Source organism: Aulonocara stuartgranti (assembly GCF_965226115.1).
Source record: "Aulonocara stuartgranti genome assembly, chromosome: 2".
Lineage (NCBI taxonomy): Eukaryota > Metazoa > Chordata > Actinopteri > Cichliformes > Cichlidae > Aulonocara > Aulonocara stuartgranti.
In genome coordinates, this window is record NC_138940.1 from 29,076,946 (window position 1) to 29,096,772 (window position 19,827).

Sequence of the window (19,827 nt, forward strand, 5' to 3'; positions counted from 1 at the left end):
CATTCCCATCAATTAGAAGGCTGTTAAACAGATCTCTGGGAAATAACATGGCCTGTAGGAGGGCACATGTCTGTGTTTGCTTATGTGTGAATGCGCGCGTTGATTCAGGCGTGTGTCTGTTTGCATGCGCTCGTCTCTTAATCCCGGTGAAAGAAGCCGCAGGCTGTTTTAGCTGCCTTTACTGTACTCCCTATGGCGCAGACTGCTAATTATCCACGAGGGTGTGATTGTCGAGGATGCAGCATGAAAAGCTGGTGTCTGCACATCACAGCCGGCGTCTCAGCGAGAATCGCACGCTGCTTATGCTGCAAACTGCAGGCTCAACAAACTTTTATGGCATTAAGGTGAAGGTGAGATAGTGAGAGAGCGCTTTCCTCTTTCTCTTCCTGGGATATGATTAATTTTTTCCTCTTGAGGCTGCCCATGAAAACCTTTGTTTAATGTCACCACAGGGACAGAAATCGGTGTTAGCTCTACGTGTGCGCAATTTGTGATACACGGCTCTTAGAAATAGTCAGTGGCTACAAGCAGAACCAAAGCGCACAATAAAGCATAGCAGAGTGCTGTTTGTTTGGGACAGAAAATTGCCAACATGTTGCCGGGTGCCCGTCAGGCTTTGATCTGCGCCCTGCAGCCTTGAAGGCTGAACAATGGCGAGCCTGGGCCCTTCTCGCTGATTGAGGTCCGCTGTCTGTCTCAGTGTTGCACTCGCGAATAAACACACTTGTGGCTGGGCATGCTGCACATGTGAAAAGGAGTCAGTTGGTGTGTGTGGGTGTGTGTTTACCCCTCTGCCCTGCTGTCAGCCTGCCTGACTGTGATTATTTGACAGGGGGAAGACTCTTTTCTGAATCTTGCCTTGGCTGTGATTTATGAGAGGAAGAAGTGGCAAGGGTTACATGAGGGGAGAAAACATACATGAGCACGCACGTCGTAGTGTTATGCTTGAGAGACACGCAAACCGCATTTCATTAACACTGTTTATCATACAACTGATGATTCTCTGGAAGTGGGCTGCTGCAGTCTGATGAATTCAACATGTGTATGCCACCTAAATGAAGTGCAGCTCATGTGCACTCACACTGCACACATGCATGCAGTTTCTTTAACAGGTCAGCAGTGGTGGATGAAGGGATCCAATGTTTTTTCTACCAGTATATATTTTTTTAATTCCAATATTTTAAAATTGCAATTACAACTTGGATTCAGGATCAATTCCCATCTGTGGAACAGAGGACTTGATCTTCACCCTTGCAAACTTCTGGATAATTCACAGAGGTTTGAACATTGAAGCTAGGTGTGTTTTGGTGGCTTGGAGAATGGTTATGAGCACCTGTTGGGGGAACTGCAGGAATACATGGTTGCAAGTCAGTTGTCATGGGCCATCATGTCCTCGTAAAACCAAGTGTATCCACTTACTCTCTGCAAAGTTGGGCCTGTTTTCACTGGAGTTTAACTCTGCTAGGATTCTCTCTTGTCTTTAGTCCTGTTTGATATATTCATGGACAGGATCTCAAGGCGTAGCAAGGCTTAGGAGGGCATGTACTTTGGGAACCTGCAACCTTCCTCATGTAGATGATGTGGTTCTGTTGGCTTCATGTATGGGTAGGATATGAAAGAGGATGGACCAAGCGATGGAATTCAAGCATCTTGAAATCTTAATCATGAGTAACGGAACGTGGAGTGTTACATTGACTGTTGTGGTAAAGAGAGAACTGAACCGAAAGTCGAGGCTTTTCCAAATCATCAATCCATCTAAGATCCGACCCTCATCTATGGTCACGGCATAAATGACTGACAGAGTAGGGCTGCAAATACAAGCTGCAAATACATGAGTTTCCTCTGTAGGATGGCTGGACTCCGCTTTAGACCCACTGTCAGATGCTACACTGCTGCTGCGGGTCCTGGGTTCCTCCTGGTGGACAACAATAACTGGACTCATGAGCCGTCATATGCAGATAGTTCCTGGAGGATGAAGGAATTGATACCACTGACTGGGCCCCCAGTCAGTGGTAGCCTGACCTAAATCCAGTCGAACACCTCTGGGACGTCATGTTTCAGTCCTTTTCAGCAGTGTACATTTCATCTGGCTTGAGAACAGCTCAGGTTCTCCTCAAGTTTGGATGAATTGGAAACTGTTGCTGGTGAGAAGGACGTTTGCCTAGTCGGCTTCAACTGAAACCCAACTCAGGACAAATTGAAGATAACGGATTGATGGAAAAGTTGCAATATCAAAATGTAAAAAATAGTTGGTTACACTCCAAACCAACCAAGGTTAAGTATCAAAAGTAGCAGTACACAGTATTCAAAGGCCATTAAAGGGTACAAAAACGTGTATTTAAAAAAAATGCCTCTAAACTGCAGTGCAGGAGAATAAATTGCAGCAGAAAATTGTATTACCAGTAAATCAGGGACAAGTACCTCTAATTAAAACTTGATTAGATGCCCTTTGTTACTTTGGACTTCCACAGCTGTTATTATCATCTTGTTGAACTGTTTGCTAGCTTGTACACTTACAGACTTTTGGCTCGGGAGGGTTAAAAGCTTGAACTGCATTGTATGTAATTCAGAGAGACATAATAGGGGTGAGAGAGGACATGAAAAAACACTGGGAAGCAATCTAGCTGTTTGTTTAAGGAATGGAAACAGAAAGAGAAAAAAAAGTCTTGTTGGCACAAATCTCTGGCACAGTGCAGTTAGCAGCGCAGCGGTCTCCGGTAACCCACTTGTCTCATTTGTGCTGATTGCCCTCATATATGAGCATCTGAGAGAAAATACTGGTGTGAAAACACATCTAGCACTCACATCCACACACACACATACCTCTGACCACTTCCACAGTCCTGGGCTTTGTTACAGAGACATACATAAACAATAGGTGGTTTGGACAGCCTCCACACATATGCACACAGACACACAAACATTGATACCCAACAGGAAGAACGGCCCTTTTTAAAGTCAGATGTTTGAAATTCTATCATCTCTGCTCCTGCTAAATGTAATGATATACTGTCCATGATAATTGTCAGCGTGATTAATCTGCTGTTGTTTCACTGTGACCTCAAGCACGCAGCATCCTCAGTCTTTATAATCACACACACACAGACCAGGAAGCTGCCTCTTGCAACAGCAGACTGAGCTCCTCCAGTCGTTACACTGTTTCATCTATGTAATCTTAGCACTATACAGATTGATTTCATTATACTAACTAGACTGGGAAGAATTAACCAGATTGTGCAGTGTTTAAGCAATGCACAAATAATGGCATCCCAGGACAATGTTAAATGAAAACAAGACAATAAAATGTGCAATAACTCTGGGGTTTCAAATGGAGACGGCAATGGAGATGAACGGTCACAGGCAAAAACAAACAAGCAAGCAAGCAAACAAACAAAATCCTCTAAAAAACACAAATGTGCACAGGCTTATCTGTGCACCGAGTCCACCTGTGTGTAATTAGCAGCAGGCATTTCCCGTCAGCAGGGCTGTGCAGTGCCAGGCAGACTGTATGGGAATATGCCTGAGCGAGAGCCCGAGATACCCGCATTCCCAACATCCACAACTACACAGCTAGCATGGCAAAGATGTTGTAGGAGTTAAGATGACGTGACTATTTTGGGTCACCATGGAACTAGTCAATGAGTGAAAAACTAAGTGCACCCCATGATTCAGGAGCTTGTAGAACCACCTTTAGCATCAATTATCTGAAGTAAATGTTTCTGTATGACTTTATCAGTGTCTCACAAGGTTGTGGCCTCTTGGCTCGCTCTTCTTTAAGCGTTTTGTTTTGTGCACAGCACTCTCAGACTATTCAGTCCTGCTGAGGTCTGGACTTTGGGCCATTGCAACACTTTGATTCTTTTTAAGCCATTCTGTTGTAGATTAGCTGCTGTGTTTAGATTTAAATTGAGTCCTGTTGCATGGCAATTAGACCAAGCTTTAGCTATCAGACAGATTGCTTCTCATTTGACTCTAGAGTACTTTGGTATACAGAGGAGTTCAGGACTGACTAAAATACAAGGTGCTCAGATCCTGTAGCTCCGAATCCTCCCTTCACTACCCTGCTTGTCAGCTGATATGAGGTGTTTGTGTTGATTTATTGTGTGTGGTTCTCAAAATGTGGGGCTGTGCATTATGGCCAAACAGATCCACTTTGGTCTTGTCTGTCCAAAAAGCACATTTTTCCCAGAGTCTTTGGTTTTTGGTGGGTTTTTTTTTTTGTATTTTTCCAGAAGCAACTTCGCAAATTTAAACCATGCTACAATATTTTTCTTTCTCCCGCAACCCCTAACAAACAAACCATACTTGTCCAGTCTTTTTCTAATTGTACAGTCGTAAAATTTAACATTTAACATGCTGACTGAGGCCTGTAGAGTTTGAGATGCTTTTGTGATTTTGCTATTTCTCTGAGCACTGCATCGTCTGGCCTTGGGGGGGATTGCCGAGACGTCCACTCAGGGAGGACTGTAGCATTGTGCACACTTTTCTAGAAGTCACACTGTTTTGTGTAGGTGTATTCATAAATGGATGATAAGCTAGAAATCACCGTTTCATCTCATAAATTGTGGGAGAAAGAAAAAAGAAAAGAAAAGGTCTAGCTGTCCACTAGAGGCCGCTGTATCTCTGGATAACATTAGGCATGGCTCTGTGTTTTTGTGGAAATTGGTAACCTGCTTTCCATTCAGTAGCTATGCATGTACATCGTTGCATTACACCAAGCATATTAAAGCCCAACTAGAAGCTGCAAGCCATGATTGGAGCCTTGTGGATGACTGTTTCACATTGTGGTACGGTTTACACTCCTGTGGTTTGTGTTTACTGATGATATCTTAACATTATTGGGCATTTATGTCTACTGCTCTTTATGTTTACTCATATGAGAACTAAACGTGCTGCGTTTCCCCCTGCCAACTGCCTTGGGTTAGTCATATTTCGTGTGATATAACCAGTCTGAACTTTGTATATCTGTGAGCTTACTTCTCATTTATGAGGCAGGATACATCACTGTTGGTTATTGGTTATGAAGAGGAAGTCATGGAAAGGGTAAATGAATTAATTTAGTAATTTAGAAAGAAAAAGCAGAGAAGATGATGGGATAGAAAAAGGCAGAATAAATGTGGGGAAAAAGTTAGAACAGATCCAGGCCCAGACACACAAGTAGGTGAAGTGAACAGAGTGACAGGATAAATAAAAATCTAATTTACCGGGTATCCATCCCGTCCAGCCTTGCCCTGGTGAGGTTAGACATTGAAGCATGAAGCATTAATCAAGGCTGAACAGACACTAACAGCTGCACACAACAAACTCAAAGACCAACATGTAGCCTGGTATCCTACATAATAAAAGGAGACAAGTGGTTAATGATTTAAAGGATTGTGGCTGACTATTTATTTATTCATATAAAATATTGAATTCTTGAATGAAATAATTTACTGTAAATGGAGACTAAATTTGTATTTGGAAACGAATGAACTAGCGAGGACTTAGTCATATGTTTACACCACAGCTTTTGACTCACATGTTCCGGGATTTTTTTTTCTCTTTTCTCATCTGCTCTCAAACATGAGCCACGGTTTTAAACTAAAAGCCACTTGGACACAAAAAATAATTAAAAAAGAAAATCAGATCAGTTGTTTTCATTGTGTCTACAGTACCAGCCACTGCACATTACTTAGATAAACGGCACTGACACATTGCTACTTTGCAGAGTAGCGAGTGACTGGATTACCACACCTTCCCATCAACTTTATGAGATTTAGGCTGTAAGTTTTGTGGGGGTCTTTAAGAGAAGACATTGTTTCATGCACGCCTAGTGTGGATCAGATGCAGACCAATCGAACAAATCCTGGTTGGCCGGGCATGCTGTTTTTGTTCTGATGTGTCCGGAAGCTCGTCACGGTACGTTTCAGAGCATTTCCAATTCTGCATATCTGATCAGTGCCACATGGGACAATTTAATAAAAAAAAGAAAGAAAAAGAAGGGAATAAAAACTGAAATTGGACATTTAAAATGCAGATGGAAAAAACAAAACAAAAAACAAATCTGAAGGCAGCTGCATCAGTTTCCACTCTGTACAAGGCTTTGAGTAACGGTGTGTTTTATCTCCCGAGTGTGTCAGAGTGTCAGCAGGAGTTACAGTCCCACAGAGGAGAATAACTCACTGCAAATAAGTCACACCTCCCTAACCATCACCATGAAAGACTCAAACACACAGTCATGGACACCCACATGCACAGGTGGTCCATTTATTGGCGTTCTCTGTGGATGCATGTGCGAGTGAGTCTGTGACAGTCTGTATGTCTGTGAGTGAAAGGATTCCTGGCAACTCCCGCAGTTTGCCGGGCCGTGCAGGACTCACAGCGAGGGATGATACAAGGTGGATGTGTGTGCATGTGTGACTGATGTTGAAACCTCTCTTTAGTTTGTTTCCATACTACCTGGATGAGGTGGAATGGTACTTACAGGAAGCCCTGCAACACAAAAGAGAAACCAAGCGTTAGAAAGTAAATGCTACAAGTCTCTACAGACACATGAAGCACAACATGCGAGAACTGCAGCAGGCTTTGGTTTATATACCAATCAATTCCTCTGAACAGTGGTCTGCAACAAAAAAAACAAAACAACAAAAAACCTGCACATGCAATGTGGTTCGTTAGATGATGGCTGCAATTAACCACCTAAATACAGTACAGAACAAACATATTAGAGCTGCCGCCAGCGCAGTTTGTGGTGAACCCGTTATGATAAACAGACTGCTGGATAATGGGTCATGTTTTACATTAGGAAATGAAGTCATGTCAGGACTTTGTTTCTTAAGAAAATAAGGGCGTATTGGATGGCGGAAAAACAGCGAGTAAAGAGGTCGGGGCGTGCTGGCAAACTGTCTGTCCCTTTAAAGTTGTGGGGGGAGAAAAAGAATGAGATGCTTCTGAGATTTCTCCAGGGCAGTGTTTCTGTCGTGATTGAAATGCTCTGATGTTGAGCCTCAGCAGCAAAACTACATTCAGCTTTTCATTCTTTGCCTAACAGAAAACAAAAGTAATGATCAAAGAACTCCTTTTGTTGTTAGTGGCCTTTTTTTTTTTTTAATAATCTCCTTAAAGTCCGAGGCTAAGACCAGGAGCACTATTAAATCACTTAAATCCCTACAAAGTGAACGCATCATTAGCAGAATTTTTATTAGCTATTCCTTAATATGCTATCCGATAAAACCGATAATGATGCTGATTAATGCAGCTTATAGTGTATAATGTCACTTGGGGCTCTGCCACCTTTGCGGCTTCAGTACAGCATACCTCATCAGCATGAGCACGACATCAAACACCAACATAAAGTCAGCAAGACTGAAAACAGGCTCTCCTTAAAACACACACAAAAAAAATCCTTGTTAACATGAACAGATTCTATTGTGGCCTTGAAGTGGGCTCTTTGATTCAGCAGGAGCTTTGCATACGTAGAGAGAGATGAAAATGCATGTTTTAGGGGCGAGCATGTGTCAAGAAGAAGAGGAGGGAGGCGTTTAGGTTCATGAGGGATGAAAGTTTATCTGTGTCTGGATGCTTCGACGGGGACCTCCCGGGCCAGACGGTTAGGCAAACAAACACACTAGCTTGGAAAGCCACACAGAAAGACAAGCTTTAACTACTGAACTTGGGACAGGTGTGTATATGTGCTTGTAGACTACTGAGAAAGAAAGAGACGCAGGAGCAAACATAAGAGAAAAGGAAACAATTTAAAGAAAAAAAAAACGAGGCATGTCAGAGAGAAGATGACAGCGAGGGCTGATTTTAAGATGCTTAACTACTCTGTCTGCCCTCTTTCCTGTTATTTGTGTTTGTGCGCTCCCTTCTCCACTCTCATTTGTTTTTTTTTTCCCTGAGAGAATGGAGGAAAACCTCTTCTGGCCTTTTAAAATGTTGTCCTGGAGTCATCAGCATCAGGATGGCGAAACAGCCTCTCCATTTAATATACGTACTCGCTCTGAGCCAGGATGCAATGTGAGGATGAGAGACTAAAAAATACAAGCGATAGCCTAAACAGAACCACGACGGCCCTTCAGACACGGACCATCTGCCTCAAATAGGCGTCCACTCTCGGCTGAAACCTTAGCAGCACACATCCTCCAAATCAGGGGTGGGTAATTAATTTTCCCAGGGGTGTGGGCCTCCACAACAGTCCCAGTTTCTTAAATTAATTCCCCACTCCTGCTCGTAATGATGAGGTTTCCATTAAACGGACCTGGAGGACACCCAAAGGGATTTCCACATTTTATGCTAATATAAATTTAGTTAGACAGTAAACTGATTATCGAGATTTGAGACCGGTCACTACTGCTCTCCAAAATCCATTAAAAACATGAGTAAGGTATAATGGTAAACTGGGTCAGTCCCGCTGAGACCGTAACGCTGCCGTGAACACTTACTAGTCCACCAAATCTGCCACAGCAAATTGACCCTAACAAATCTAATTTCACTTCTTGTTTTTTTTTAGTAGTTTCAGAAAATGAGTGAAACTCTGTAAACGGTAAGATTAAGATTTAAGATTTGCATCTCCAAAGAAAACCAAATTGCGCAAACCACACACAAGGCCGTTCATGCCGGCAAGAGACTAACACATTGATGGTGTTCACCTTCTGCTGCGATTTCTAGAAAACAGAAATATACTGTTTGGCCGCCCTCTAGAACAGAAAAAAAAACATGCAATTCCGAGTCGAGATTTATGGGACGTTTTGCTCAACCCGTCACCTAAAAGATGGACGTTTGATCAGATAAAATAAAGTAAGCAGACAAGCAGAAAGGGATCACTGATGATCTTTCACTTAGTCACCGTGTTCACAAAAACAGATCCCATCTGTAAACATCCACCTCAGTGATTCACAACCACAATGGAAATTTTACGACAGTGACACATATCCTGCAGGTTTTGATAAAATTGCCTAATACTGTCGTGGAGCCCACTTTTAATAAGAAACATTTAAAAATTGGGATGAGTGAGACTTGTACAACATCCGCTCCATCTTTCACGATGAAATTTGTGAAACAAGACTTATGTCCTTGCTCTGTTTTGGTTCCTCGTGGAGTGTTTTTGTGGTTTGGATCGATTGAAAAAGCAGCACCATAATGGTGGGTAGCGATGTTGGCGAGGCAGACTCATTAGGCTCGTACTACAGCAGCTGCTACCGCTCAGCAAGAACGACTGACATCTGGGCAAAGTTAGTGGAACCACATGGCCAGAGTTAGCACTATGTCGGCGCAAATGGAAAGGGACAGGGAGAAGGGCCAACTGAAGCCCATCATCCAGTGGCCTGACTCATGGATCACTGCCTTTGCTGGGCCCTCGCCTCGAACTTACCCAGTCACACAGGAAAAAGAGGGATGGTATGTGAGTGTGATGAAGAAAAAAAAAGTGTGTGTTTTCCAGGAAAAGAGGTTAAAAGGAAAAATAAACCGTTAAATGATTTGATGGGCATTACTTACCAGGTTCCCCTCTTCTTCCCATCCTTCCACGTTTTCCTGGAGGCCCTGTGGAAACACAGAAAGAGCGATGAATTGCCAAAATCAGCACCGCAGGGATGAGTAGAAAACGACTCAACCTCACTCGCCGTTTCGCTTCTGCTGCTCGAGCGCTGTTTGGCATCAAATGCGTACGAGCTGGCAGAGCGCTAAAATGTCAGCGCACAAATTGCACATGTAGTTTCAGTTTCAGATGCGAGAAACAAAAATAAAATGACAGAAAAAGATTTCTTTAGAGCTAAATGCACTCTGTGACTTTCAGTTTGGCTGGACAAAGACTTTCATGTGTGTACAAGACTCTTCCCCTCATGTTGAGCGAATATCACATTCATCTCTGGCCTTCATGCAGCAACTTTCCTCTGGTCCTGTTATGATGCAGCCTCCACTGTGACCTTTCTAGTAAAAAGCTTTTTTGTCATTGTTGGCGAATTCTTGCCAAGCTTGGAAAACTAGGAAGAAAGCTACAGAAGGGACGGGAGATGATGTGAGACGTTAGACCTCATGCTGCTAGAAGACCATGAGTCATTTTCTACACTTCCATTGATTTGCGTCAGTGTCTGCTCGGTGATTTCACAGAGGTACTGTTCTTACAACTAGTGCACTTGATTGCACCCCAAAGAAAAATAAGGTTGTGATCAGGCTCAGAAAGATCACTCAAGCTTCCCATTTGGCTTAAAAGCTGAAGCTATCCACAAAAGGTTTTCCAAGTTCTCTCCATGTGTGATATGCACCAAGCTGGCTGCTTGGTGCATAGCAGACCAGCTTGTAGTCTCTAATTAGTCTCTAATTTACACTGAAAATTTTTAGCACAGTTTGCCACAGTGTTATAGCTAATTACATTACACCCAAGCAGAATATTACAGGCTGAGTATATTTTGTGGGCTTATTTATTTAAGTAGAGAGGTCTCAAAGTATTTTTCTTCTGCACCCTTCATTCACCCATAAGCATATGCATTCACATGTCCAATGTCTTTAAGCTGTTTGTTTAAAATGTACACTCACACTGTGATGTATCCATGAGGGGCAACTTGGGTTTAGGATTCTGGCTAAGGACACTTCAACATGCATGCAAACTGCTTCTTTTTGCCTACTGCCCTATCAGGATATCAGGATAAGCTCCCGTCAATGCTGATGCACATCAACTGTGTGGTAGCGATACTGCAAATATAGGCATCGATCTGATACTGATCACTAAATCACTGTGGGTTTTCCTTTTCACAATAATGAGTTACTACAATAAAACACACCTTTCAGTTTTTCATGCATTCTGAAACTTGGAGACCTGAAATGTAAGGGGCTGTCCCTCACTGAGCCTGGTTCTGCCGGAGGTTTCTTCTTGTTAAAAGGGAGTTTTCTTCCCACTGTCACCAAAGTGCTTGCTCATAGGGTATCATATGATTGTTAAGGTTCTCTCCCTATTATTGATGTGTCTTTACCTTACAGTATAAAGCGCCTTGAGGCGACTGTTGTCATTTGGTGCTATATACCAAAGTGCTTGCTCATAGGGGTCATATGATCGTTGGGTTTTTCTGTGGGTGATTTGGTGCTGTATAAACAAAACTGAATTGAACTGAATTAAATGTGCTTGTCCCTAAAATACTCTGGGTCAGCTTCTTTTGTTTCATTGCGCCATAGGCTATAAATCCAAAACACATGACAGTCAGCACAAAAAGGTTCAGACATTTTTCACACTGCATGTTTGAGGTTGTTTCTTTTTTCCCTCTCAAATAAAGGAAATACATTTAACACAGTTCAGTGGCTACAAACTGAAAAAAAAAAAAGATTGCTCAGTTGGTGCTAGTATCGATCCGATACAAATATCAGCACTGGTATTGATAATATCGATATTCGTAATCCACTTCTACTGTGTGATAGTCAACCATAAAGCGGATGTGTCCTGAGAGCAGCTCCCATGCACTCTGCAATTTCAGTTTAATATTTCTCTTACGTTGGGGACATGCTGGCCACAGGTTTGTCTAACACACAGTTGAATGTTTACTCCATTTCCTCCTGTAACATTAAAAGCAAAACACCAAAAAAATTTCTGAATAAACTTACGAGTATGTCAATACTACTGCTGGGTCGGCTATAAGGAGGCAATAGGAGCTGAAAGGATGTGTCAAGAGAGGCATCAGAAGGAAAGAATTACTCTTTGGAGCTTGTGAGAAGTATTTGAAATATTTTGTTGGTAGATCATCGAGAGTATTTTATTTTAAAAGCCCAAAACACTGACTGGCGTCCTTTACATGTCATTATTCACCTTACTGAAGCAGCCATGTAAAATATTTTTGTGAATTTACTGCCAAAGTAATAGGAAAACATTCTTAATCGAATCACACATTCTGATATAACTTTTTGAGGTTCTTTTCAAACTTGCGAGGCAAGATGGAAGAAGAAGAATAATGATAATAATCAGAATAAATAAACTCTGGACTTTGACTTACTTGTCCAGTATTGTTTTTTCTAATCTAAACGGGGTTATTCTAGTATCAAAAATCTTTATACTCGGCTGTATACACCATGTGCTTACACACCATTCTGCATTTAATCATTAGTTGTTGTTCATCTCTAGCTCTCTTGCACAGTGTGTTTTTTGTTCTGTCTTCCTCCCCTTCCTCCCAGCACCAGAATCACCCTGCATGAGCCTGGTTCTGCTGGAGTTTTCTTCCTGCTAAAAGGGAGCTTTTCCTTCCCACTGTCGCCAAGTGCATGCTCACAGGGAGTCGTTTGATTGACACAGGACTTATGGTAGCCTCAAAACGATCACTTTCTTTCTGCTGCATGTCAGAACTTTTTTTGTCAACCTCTCTTTGAAAAATAAATTCTGCTTGTTCTAAAAATGAATCTCAAAAAGCAAATCTACCGTCAATTTACTGCACAGGATCCAGACATGGCAAGAAAACAGGGCAGCTAAAGTAACAAGTAAGCCTTCAGCTTGCTTTCCCATGGTCTAAAACCCTTCTGTGGGCAACACCTCACTTCTTCTGTCTTTTGTTCCATGTGACCGTCCTCCCCTGCTCTCATAGTGAAATCAGAACCACACTGGTTCCACATAAATGGCTCTGAGCATGTTTTCTATTGTCATTATTGGGGGTATTGTAGTGGCCTAATCACTTCCTGACTCTGCCAGCCCTTTCAAGGAGACCTCAATCATGGTCTCCCACCTCCTACGCATGTCTGCCTCTCCTACTTTCATCCTCCTTAATGCAACAGCAATGAGCTATTAATGACACTGGAACTCTGGGATTGAAGGAATAGTAAAAAAAAAAAAAAAAGTAATAACTTTAATTAAAGAAATGAAGATTGACCCTTTTTTTAAGTGCTCGACTAAATCATATTTTTATGCTGTATGTAAGTGATTCCATTTGCCATTTTAAGCTCCCACAGGATTTTGCTGGCAAACAAAAAAAACAAAACAAAGAATAACAAAGGAAACTGAGTGGGCTACAGCTGTGCACCCACTGCACTGACTCTCATTTAAAATTTATGTTTGAACAGTTTTACACTTTTAACACCTCTACACCTTCAAACCTCAGGCACAGATGCCAGCCGTGTTATGATAGCCTCCATATTTCACAGTGGGCTTGACTTCCCCTCCCTCAGCCTCCACCGTCATAAACAGGAGTGGGAGATGCTAGAGTAAGCCCAAGGCCTCTGAAAAGAGACTAGATGGAGAGAGATGCTAGATGACAAGGTGGAAAAGCTGAAAAAGCTGGAAACAGGGAGACAGGAATGTGCATGGGAGTGATGGGATGGGGAGGAAAGACCAGGAGGTAGAGAAATTAGTTGGGAAGGACAGAGAAAGAGAGTCTTACAGATATAAGAAAAATGACAGAGGAAAGGATTGGCAGACAAAACGAAGTCAGCAGACATCGATGGATGAATGCTTTCACAAGTCTTGCACGTACATGGTCTTTGGGTGCATAAAATTCTTCCTTAACCAAGCACATACTTCATAAGATATGGGTCACCACGGGCCATGCCTGCTCTACCTTTGTTTGAGACTTGAAAGGCGGCCGTCTGCATGTCGACAGGTTAGTGGCCAAACACTGGAGGGGCAGGCGTCAGATTGACTGAAATGTGGGAGCGTGATTAGTCCTGAGTGGCATAGTTGAGGGGGAATTGTGGTGGGTGATGACAAGCTGATGTAGGACTAGATTAACTGGAGGAATTAATGGGAAAAGCAGCAGGGCTGGAGAGCAGAGTGTAGGCATGTGTGAAAGCAGTTCAGATTCCTGCTCTAGAACAGCGAGGTGAGCGCATATCGGCTGAGATGCAAACAAATGGCCGTGGCTCGACTTGGGTTTTAGCTCTGTCTTTCTGTTTCACTGTGGCATTTCTGGGTCAGCTGAGGTGAAAGGAGTTGAAAATGTCCTACGGGTCTGCAAGGACACTCTTCAATCTAGTAGAGTCAGCAATTTTGAGGTTATCTGAATAATCACATGTAAAAAAAAAATCTCAGCAGGCATCATCCAGTCAAAGTGTGCAAGGCATGAAACAGAAAGGTCGTGCAGGCAAATGTAAAGTTTAAATGTAAAGCAGATTAAAAACAATGCGTCTAAAACAATGAAAAATCAAGTATCACACACGTACTCCTGGGTGACATTCTGGTTCCAACCTCCATATGTCGACTTGTGTTGTTATTTCAAAGTGGAAACATGCTCATTATGTCATTTAAGCAATGCTGCACCAACTCCACGAAGTGATAACAGCCTATTGAGCCTACAACTAGGTGCAGGCAGTGATGACAACTTATAATGATGATTTAATGGGATGATAACACACAAAAGCAGGTTTTCATTATACTCTTTAGAGGTCTAGGTTGCTAACTGACTAAAAGATGACTGTACAACTCCAAGACAAAGCAGCAATACATTTCCCAGAGTGACTGGTTGATTTGCACACTGTAAAACAGATGGGAGGATGCTAAACAAACAGACGTATGGGGTTAAGGTAGAAAAATGTGAACTGATAAATGTGTAATACTGAATATTTAGGAAATAAGGCTACATATAAACATGTGTGATGTGTGCAGATCTCTTTAAGAAATGCACAAAAAAAATGCTGGACACGCATGAGCTCACTCAGCTGAGCACATGTTAAGAAATCCCTGGGAACAGCACGATAACACGGAAACATACAACGAACTTCATTTGAACTGCAGATAAGTGCGCGTGTGTGTATGTGCACGCTCGCCCGAGGCACTTGATCTCAAGCTCCACACAAGGAGCATTTAAGGTTTGACCGGGAGACCACAAGTGAGCCAATACCCCCCTCGGAGTGTCTATGTGTGTGAGAGAATGTCAGAAACCAGTGAAAAACAAACACATGGATCTCTGTTTAGATACAGCATCCTTCTCAAGTCTTCACACAGTATCTTTCAGGAAGCCACTAAAGATTGACCAATACTGAACATCACATCCTGTGGGTAAGCTCAAACACACACACACACACACACACACTCAGGCAAATCCAAAATTCCTGCTGATAAGTGAAATCGACCTGAGCGGCGCCGTAAGCCATTTTTCCATCAACGTTTTTACAGGTTGTAAAAACTATTTAAACCCACTGTGGTCTCAAATCAACAAAACATACACGCCAGTCCATCTTCCATCTACTCCTGTTTGTTTCTCATAGCTGAAGTTTGGCACGATCGAGCTACTGTGACATTTCTCGGAAAGAGGGAGCTTCGAGAGAATAAAGTGCACAATGTTTGAGAACTGAGCCCACCTTATCTTTGTTAAGGTCCTATTTTGTTTAACCTAGGTGGGATCAACAAGAGCTAACCAAAATCCATCCATCCACCTTCCCCACACACAAATATGGGAAAATGAAATTTAGTGCAAAGAACGGGAAAAGTGGGCTGGACATATCGAGAGGAAAGTCGAAAAGGTCTGTTTCTTGCTTTCATAATAGCTTTAGGTGGTGAACCTACAGCATATCATCTCTTTATTTTGCAATTCAAACAAAAGACGCTGGGGAAGAGAGCCAGAGATGAATAATCACTAATGATAGATTTTTTCCATCTTTTGTTACAATCATGAAAACTTTGAAGAGGTTTTTCTGTGTAGATACCTGAATTTTCTACACATGCTGGTGAGTTAAAATCACCTTAAGCCAAATTTTGACCACATTTGTAGAAATGCTGACACTAATATTGCAACACTTGACTCAAGATTATACTTGCAAAATATGTTTATAGCAACTAAACGAACTGTTTCCCCTTTTGTCAAAGACAGAATTTATGGTCTCATAAGGCGAGGTTAAGTACCGTCGCTGCAAACCAATGCTGACATCAGGCACGATTGCGAGGATTCCCCAGTTTCGCAGAAATGTGGACAGCTGTTAAGCTTCTTTGCCCGAAACAAAACTACTTGTCTCTGTCGTCTCCTGATCCGTCCACGTTCGTGTTTGTCCAAGTTTTGTTCCAGCAAGCTGGAGGACACATGCTGTGGGTGTAAACAGCTACAAAAAGACAAAAAGAAAACGGATGTGAATCACGTAACGATGATTCGTTCACCAGCTGCCCCGCATCTCTCTTGTTCTGGGTCAGGCGAGGTTCAGTGGCTCAGTCTGGGTTCATGAATATCCGATCTCAGAGTGGGTACAATCAGATATCCAAATTAAGCAGGAAAAATAGTTAGAAAATTCCAACTCAAACCTATTAAATCTCGTTGTGACAGATGTCATAACAACCTTGCATATCATATATATGTGAAAATGATTACTTAATATTCTTCTTACTTTAGTCAGAGAAAATTATTATTTCTGTTCGAAATAATTCATTTTTTATGGCTCTGTTCTGGAACCAGCAACAAAGACCCCAGTATAGACACGGCTAAAAGCGGGCTTCCAGTAGCTTCAGTTAATTAAATCTCACAGGCAATTTAATACATAAAAATATCCAATAAGTTCATTTTTCATATGCTGCAGCCTCATGTTGTTTCCCACTGATGCCGTGGAGATCTCACGTAACAAGTCATAAAGTAACCTCACCCCATGGTTCTGCCTGCACTGGACCCAGATCCTTCATTCACGTTAGTAAAGTTTTGGCAGTGTTTCATAAAGCTCAAGAAATATCACCAAAAGCACAAAGTGTTCCTGTGCCGTTTGGCACTCATTAGGTCTCACTAGTTATGTCCTCACTCTTAGTCCGAATACAGATGGAGAAAGACATGAGGAAGAGAGCACAGGAGAGGAAGATGAGAGATTGCTTTCAGGGGTTAAAACTGATCAGCAAGTGATATATAGTAAACTAAACATTTTAAAGCTTACATGCACTGTTGTTATTAATTTTGATGCTTTTTCCTCCTCATCTCATCAGTGGGGAAAATACACATTATCCCTAGATCTTAGGGTCCCTCCCATCTACCAATCCCCCTTCAATCCCTGTTTATGGGGTACAGAAGTGAGCAAACATCACCGACTACTGTCAGAAAGAAGATGAAAATGGGGTATACGTGTTCATGTTTTTTATTAGTTTGTGGTTTTGGGGGATTGTTTAGAGCTTTTTTGTAAATTACTTTCATGCTTTTAGTTTTTGAGTTTCTGAAGTCTTCCCCAGCATTTCAGTTAGTGTGAAGCTGCTGTGTGTTGCTGTGTTTGTCCACCCTTTCCTGTTTTATTTTGCTATTTTTTTTTCTGTGCCTTGTCCTGCCACCTATTACCTCTCCTCTCCTTATCGGCATATATATATGTTGTCCGAGTCTCCCCTTACCCTTTGTTGTGCTGTTTCTTAATGCTATGTGTGTATTCCCTGTGCTCTGTGCTTTCTGGTATTTCGATGTCCTGCCCCTGTTCAGTGTTGCATTTTGGACTTTATTTTTGCCTGACGGCATTAAAGCTGATTTTTTTGAGTTACTCCTGTTTCTCCAGGTCGACATCCTGTCTGCCACACAGCCTTTCCTGGACAAGAAAAGTAGAAAGTGTGAACAGTGAGCTATATATAAGGCTGGATGTATAAAAGAAGGTGTCAACGGAGGTATCAGGTTGCACGGAACTCAACTATACACTGCTGATGTACCAGGATTGCTGGCTGAGCTGGACTTTCTGGCATGACGTCGCCACAAACCTCTTGTTTTACACAAAACTCGACCGTTTTAAAGAAAATGTACAAAAAATGTCCCTCATATTCCAAAGCTTAGTACAAATGGTTTTAAGAAATAATCGTATTCTTGGAATTCCTGCAGATAAGACAGCAAGTCGTAAGCAGGGTAAGAACTGTTGTTGGAAGTCTCACCAGATGATGAACAGCCTGAATCACATCAGTAATACAAACCTCTTGTGGATTAAATTGTCTTTATAAAACTTGTCTGCCTCTCATGTGGGTTGAACTTTGGCTCTGCGACTGTTGATATGTGGTTAGAGAGAGATGCTAGTAAACATCTCTCTGGTATTCAAGCAAAGGTCATCTTTGATTGGGAAATAAGATGCGGCAGAGTTTCGGCTTTTGTGTTTGAGTTTCTACAAGTGTTGCATGGCAGCAGAGCGTCTTTCTCTGAGTATGTTTGTGCGAAGGACTGGATGCCTGCTTCACGCCCATGAGTGTGATCAACATATAGTTTTCTTAGCATGCTCCGTCAAAGCTGAGTGACGCCGCTGTAAACCTGCATGCGAGCGATGTATGTATGCATGCTCTTAAAGTTGCAGGGTTGTTTAGTTGTCTGCTGCATTATTCATTTTGCCCTAACGAGCTCAATCTCTAAAAACTCATCAGGTCGGCACTGATGTGGGTTCGCATAATCCTTGACAGGTCATTTGTGTTTTTAGGGTGACACAGTGTATACTTGTAGAGAACTTTGATTGCGTGTTTATATTTGTTTGAAAGTGCGCACAGGTTGGAGAGGAAGACACAAAGGAGCTCTGCGCTGGATCTGCCGCTGCGATGTCTGGCAGGTGGTTTGTGTTGAGCGCTGGGCTGGTGCTGAAGGCTGCCTGGGCATTTATCGTGTGACACACCTAATGAGACGTGAAGGCAAGGACGGGACTGCCCCACACAGAGAAAGATGCAGTCAAAACAATGACAGTATCCTTGCAAAAACACAGCCAGCCCCAGCCAAGCATAGCAAATACGTCAGATCACAACAAAGAAGACCAAAGCACCCAAAGTTCAGCAGACAGAGGACAGAGCTTTTGCCTTTAGGTGCTACCAGCTGTATTTACATACAGGCACAAACTAAGGCCAGAAAGGCAATGGAAGGGTGGAATTTTTTTTTTCCCACTTTTTGGAAAAGTTTTTTTCATCTCAAGAAAATGTTTACGACGAGCATGATGAAAAATATCATCTCATAACTCATTGCCTGAGTAAATAATGGCCTAAACTTACGTGACACTTGGCAGAAACGGATGCGGACATGTTTATGTGCAACAGTAAGAGGAGTGACGTCACAAGAAATGTGGTAAAACACATGATAGCACATGACAGTAACGTAAACTGAAGAAATATTATTTTTACGTTTTTGTAGATTTTATATTGCAAAACTTAGGGAGGATGCAGATTTGTCGCTATGGCAACCTGCTTTTTAATTTTCACATTGCGTCTGGCTTGTAAAATATTAAAAACTGATGCCAGCAGCAACAATTCAGCGCTCTTGCTACTCTCGCTAAGAGTGGACATCCTGCAAAGCTTACAAAGAGTACAACACGCAACCCTGAAAGAGGTGAAGACCTGAAGAAACGGTGAATACGAATCCCACAAAATCCATGGCAACACATGTCAAGTTTGAAAAAGACAGGCTGGATATTTCATAGCACTTCTGGGACGGGGTTCTTGTGTCCTTCCAACATTATCATTCAAAAAAGGCACAGATACCAAGCCAAAGGTTGTGAGTTAGGAGATGCAGGTCTTTACTGTTAAAAAGCAAGCAGATAGTAAACAGCATATCTGATATTACCAATACAGACTTTAACATATTTTCTTCAACAAAGGAATGTGCCTCAAATATACAAAGTATCAGGACTCCTTTCAGCGCACTTGGACAACAGTTTTTGAAGATAAAAGTTTCAGACTCTTTAATGTGACAAACATCAACAGCATCAGTGTGTTCAGTGGTAGTTTGACGGGGTTATTTTTGAAGTGTTGGTTTCGTCCGGGGCCAGCCTATGGTGAACGGTGGTCTGTAACAGGATAAAAACTCTCTTTTATCTTTGTAGCCTTTATTCATTCATAAAATGTGGTTCTAGTTTCTGGAAGTTCTGGAACATGTTAGGGCAAAACTGGAGACCCGGGCATGGGGAGCGCGGGGGTGGGTCTTAAAGTGCGGAGGCATAAAGAGAAAATCGCAATAATCACCATGAATACTCCAGTATTTGTGG

The 19,827-nt window shown here is 42.1% G+C and overlaps 2 protein-coding genes across 2 annotated transcripts in view; both read right to left on the reverse strand.

The window, feature by feature from the left end:
- The window catches only part of col23a1b (collagen type XXIII alpha 1 chain b), a gene marked incomplete at its 5' end in the record, with an annotated part of 33,458 nt that extends 28,195 nt beyond the window's left edge, over nt 1-5,263 (reverse strand). The window contains 2 exon segments of the mRNA XM_082554466.1: nt 5,205-5,240; nt 5,246-5,263. Of these exon segments, the coding sequence (XP_082410592.1) occupies nt 5,205-5,240; nt 5,246-5,263 (54 nt within the window).
- Nucleotides 5,264-6,395: 1,132 nt separating this feature from the next.
- The window catches only part of LOC309718897 (uncharacterized protein), a 97,205-nt gene continuing 83,773 nt past the window's right edge, over nt 6,396-19,827 (reverse strand). The window contains exons 3-4 of the mRNA XM_082554523.1: nt 9,478-9,522; nt 6,396-6,471 (exon numbers count right to left, since the gene is read on the reverse strand). Of these exons, the coding sequence (XP_082410649.1) occupies nt 6,419-6,471; nt 9,478-9,522 (98 nt within the window). The 3' untranslated portion in view covers nt 6,396-6,418. The remainder of the gene's footprint in view (nt 6,472-9,477; nt 9,523-19,827) is intronic.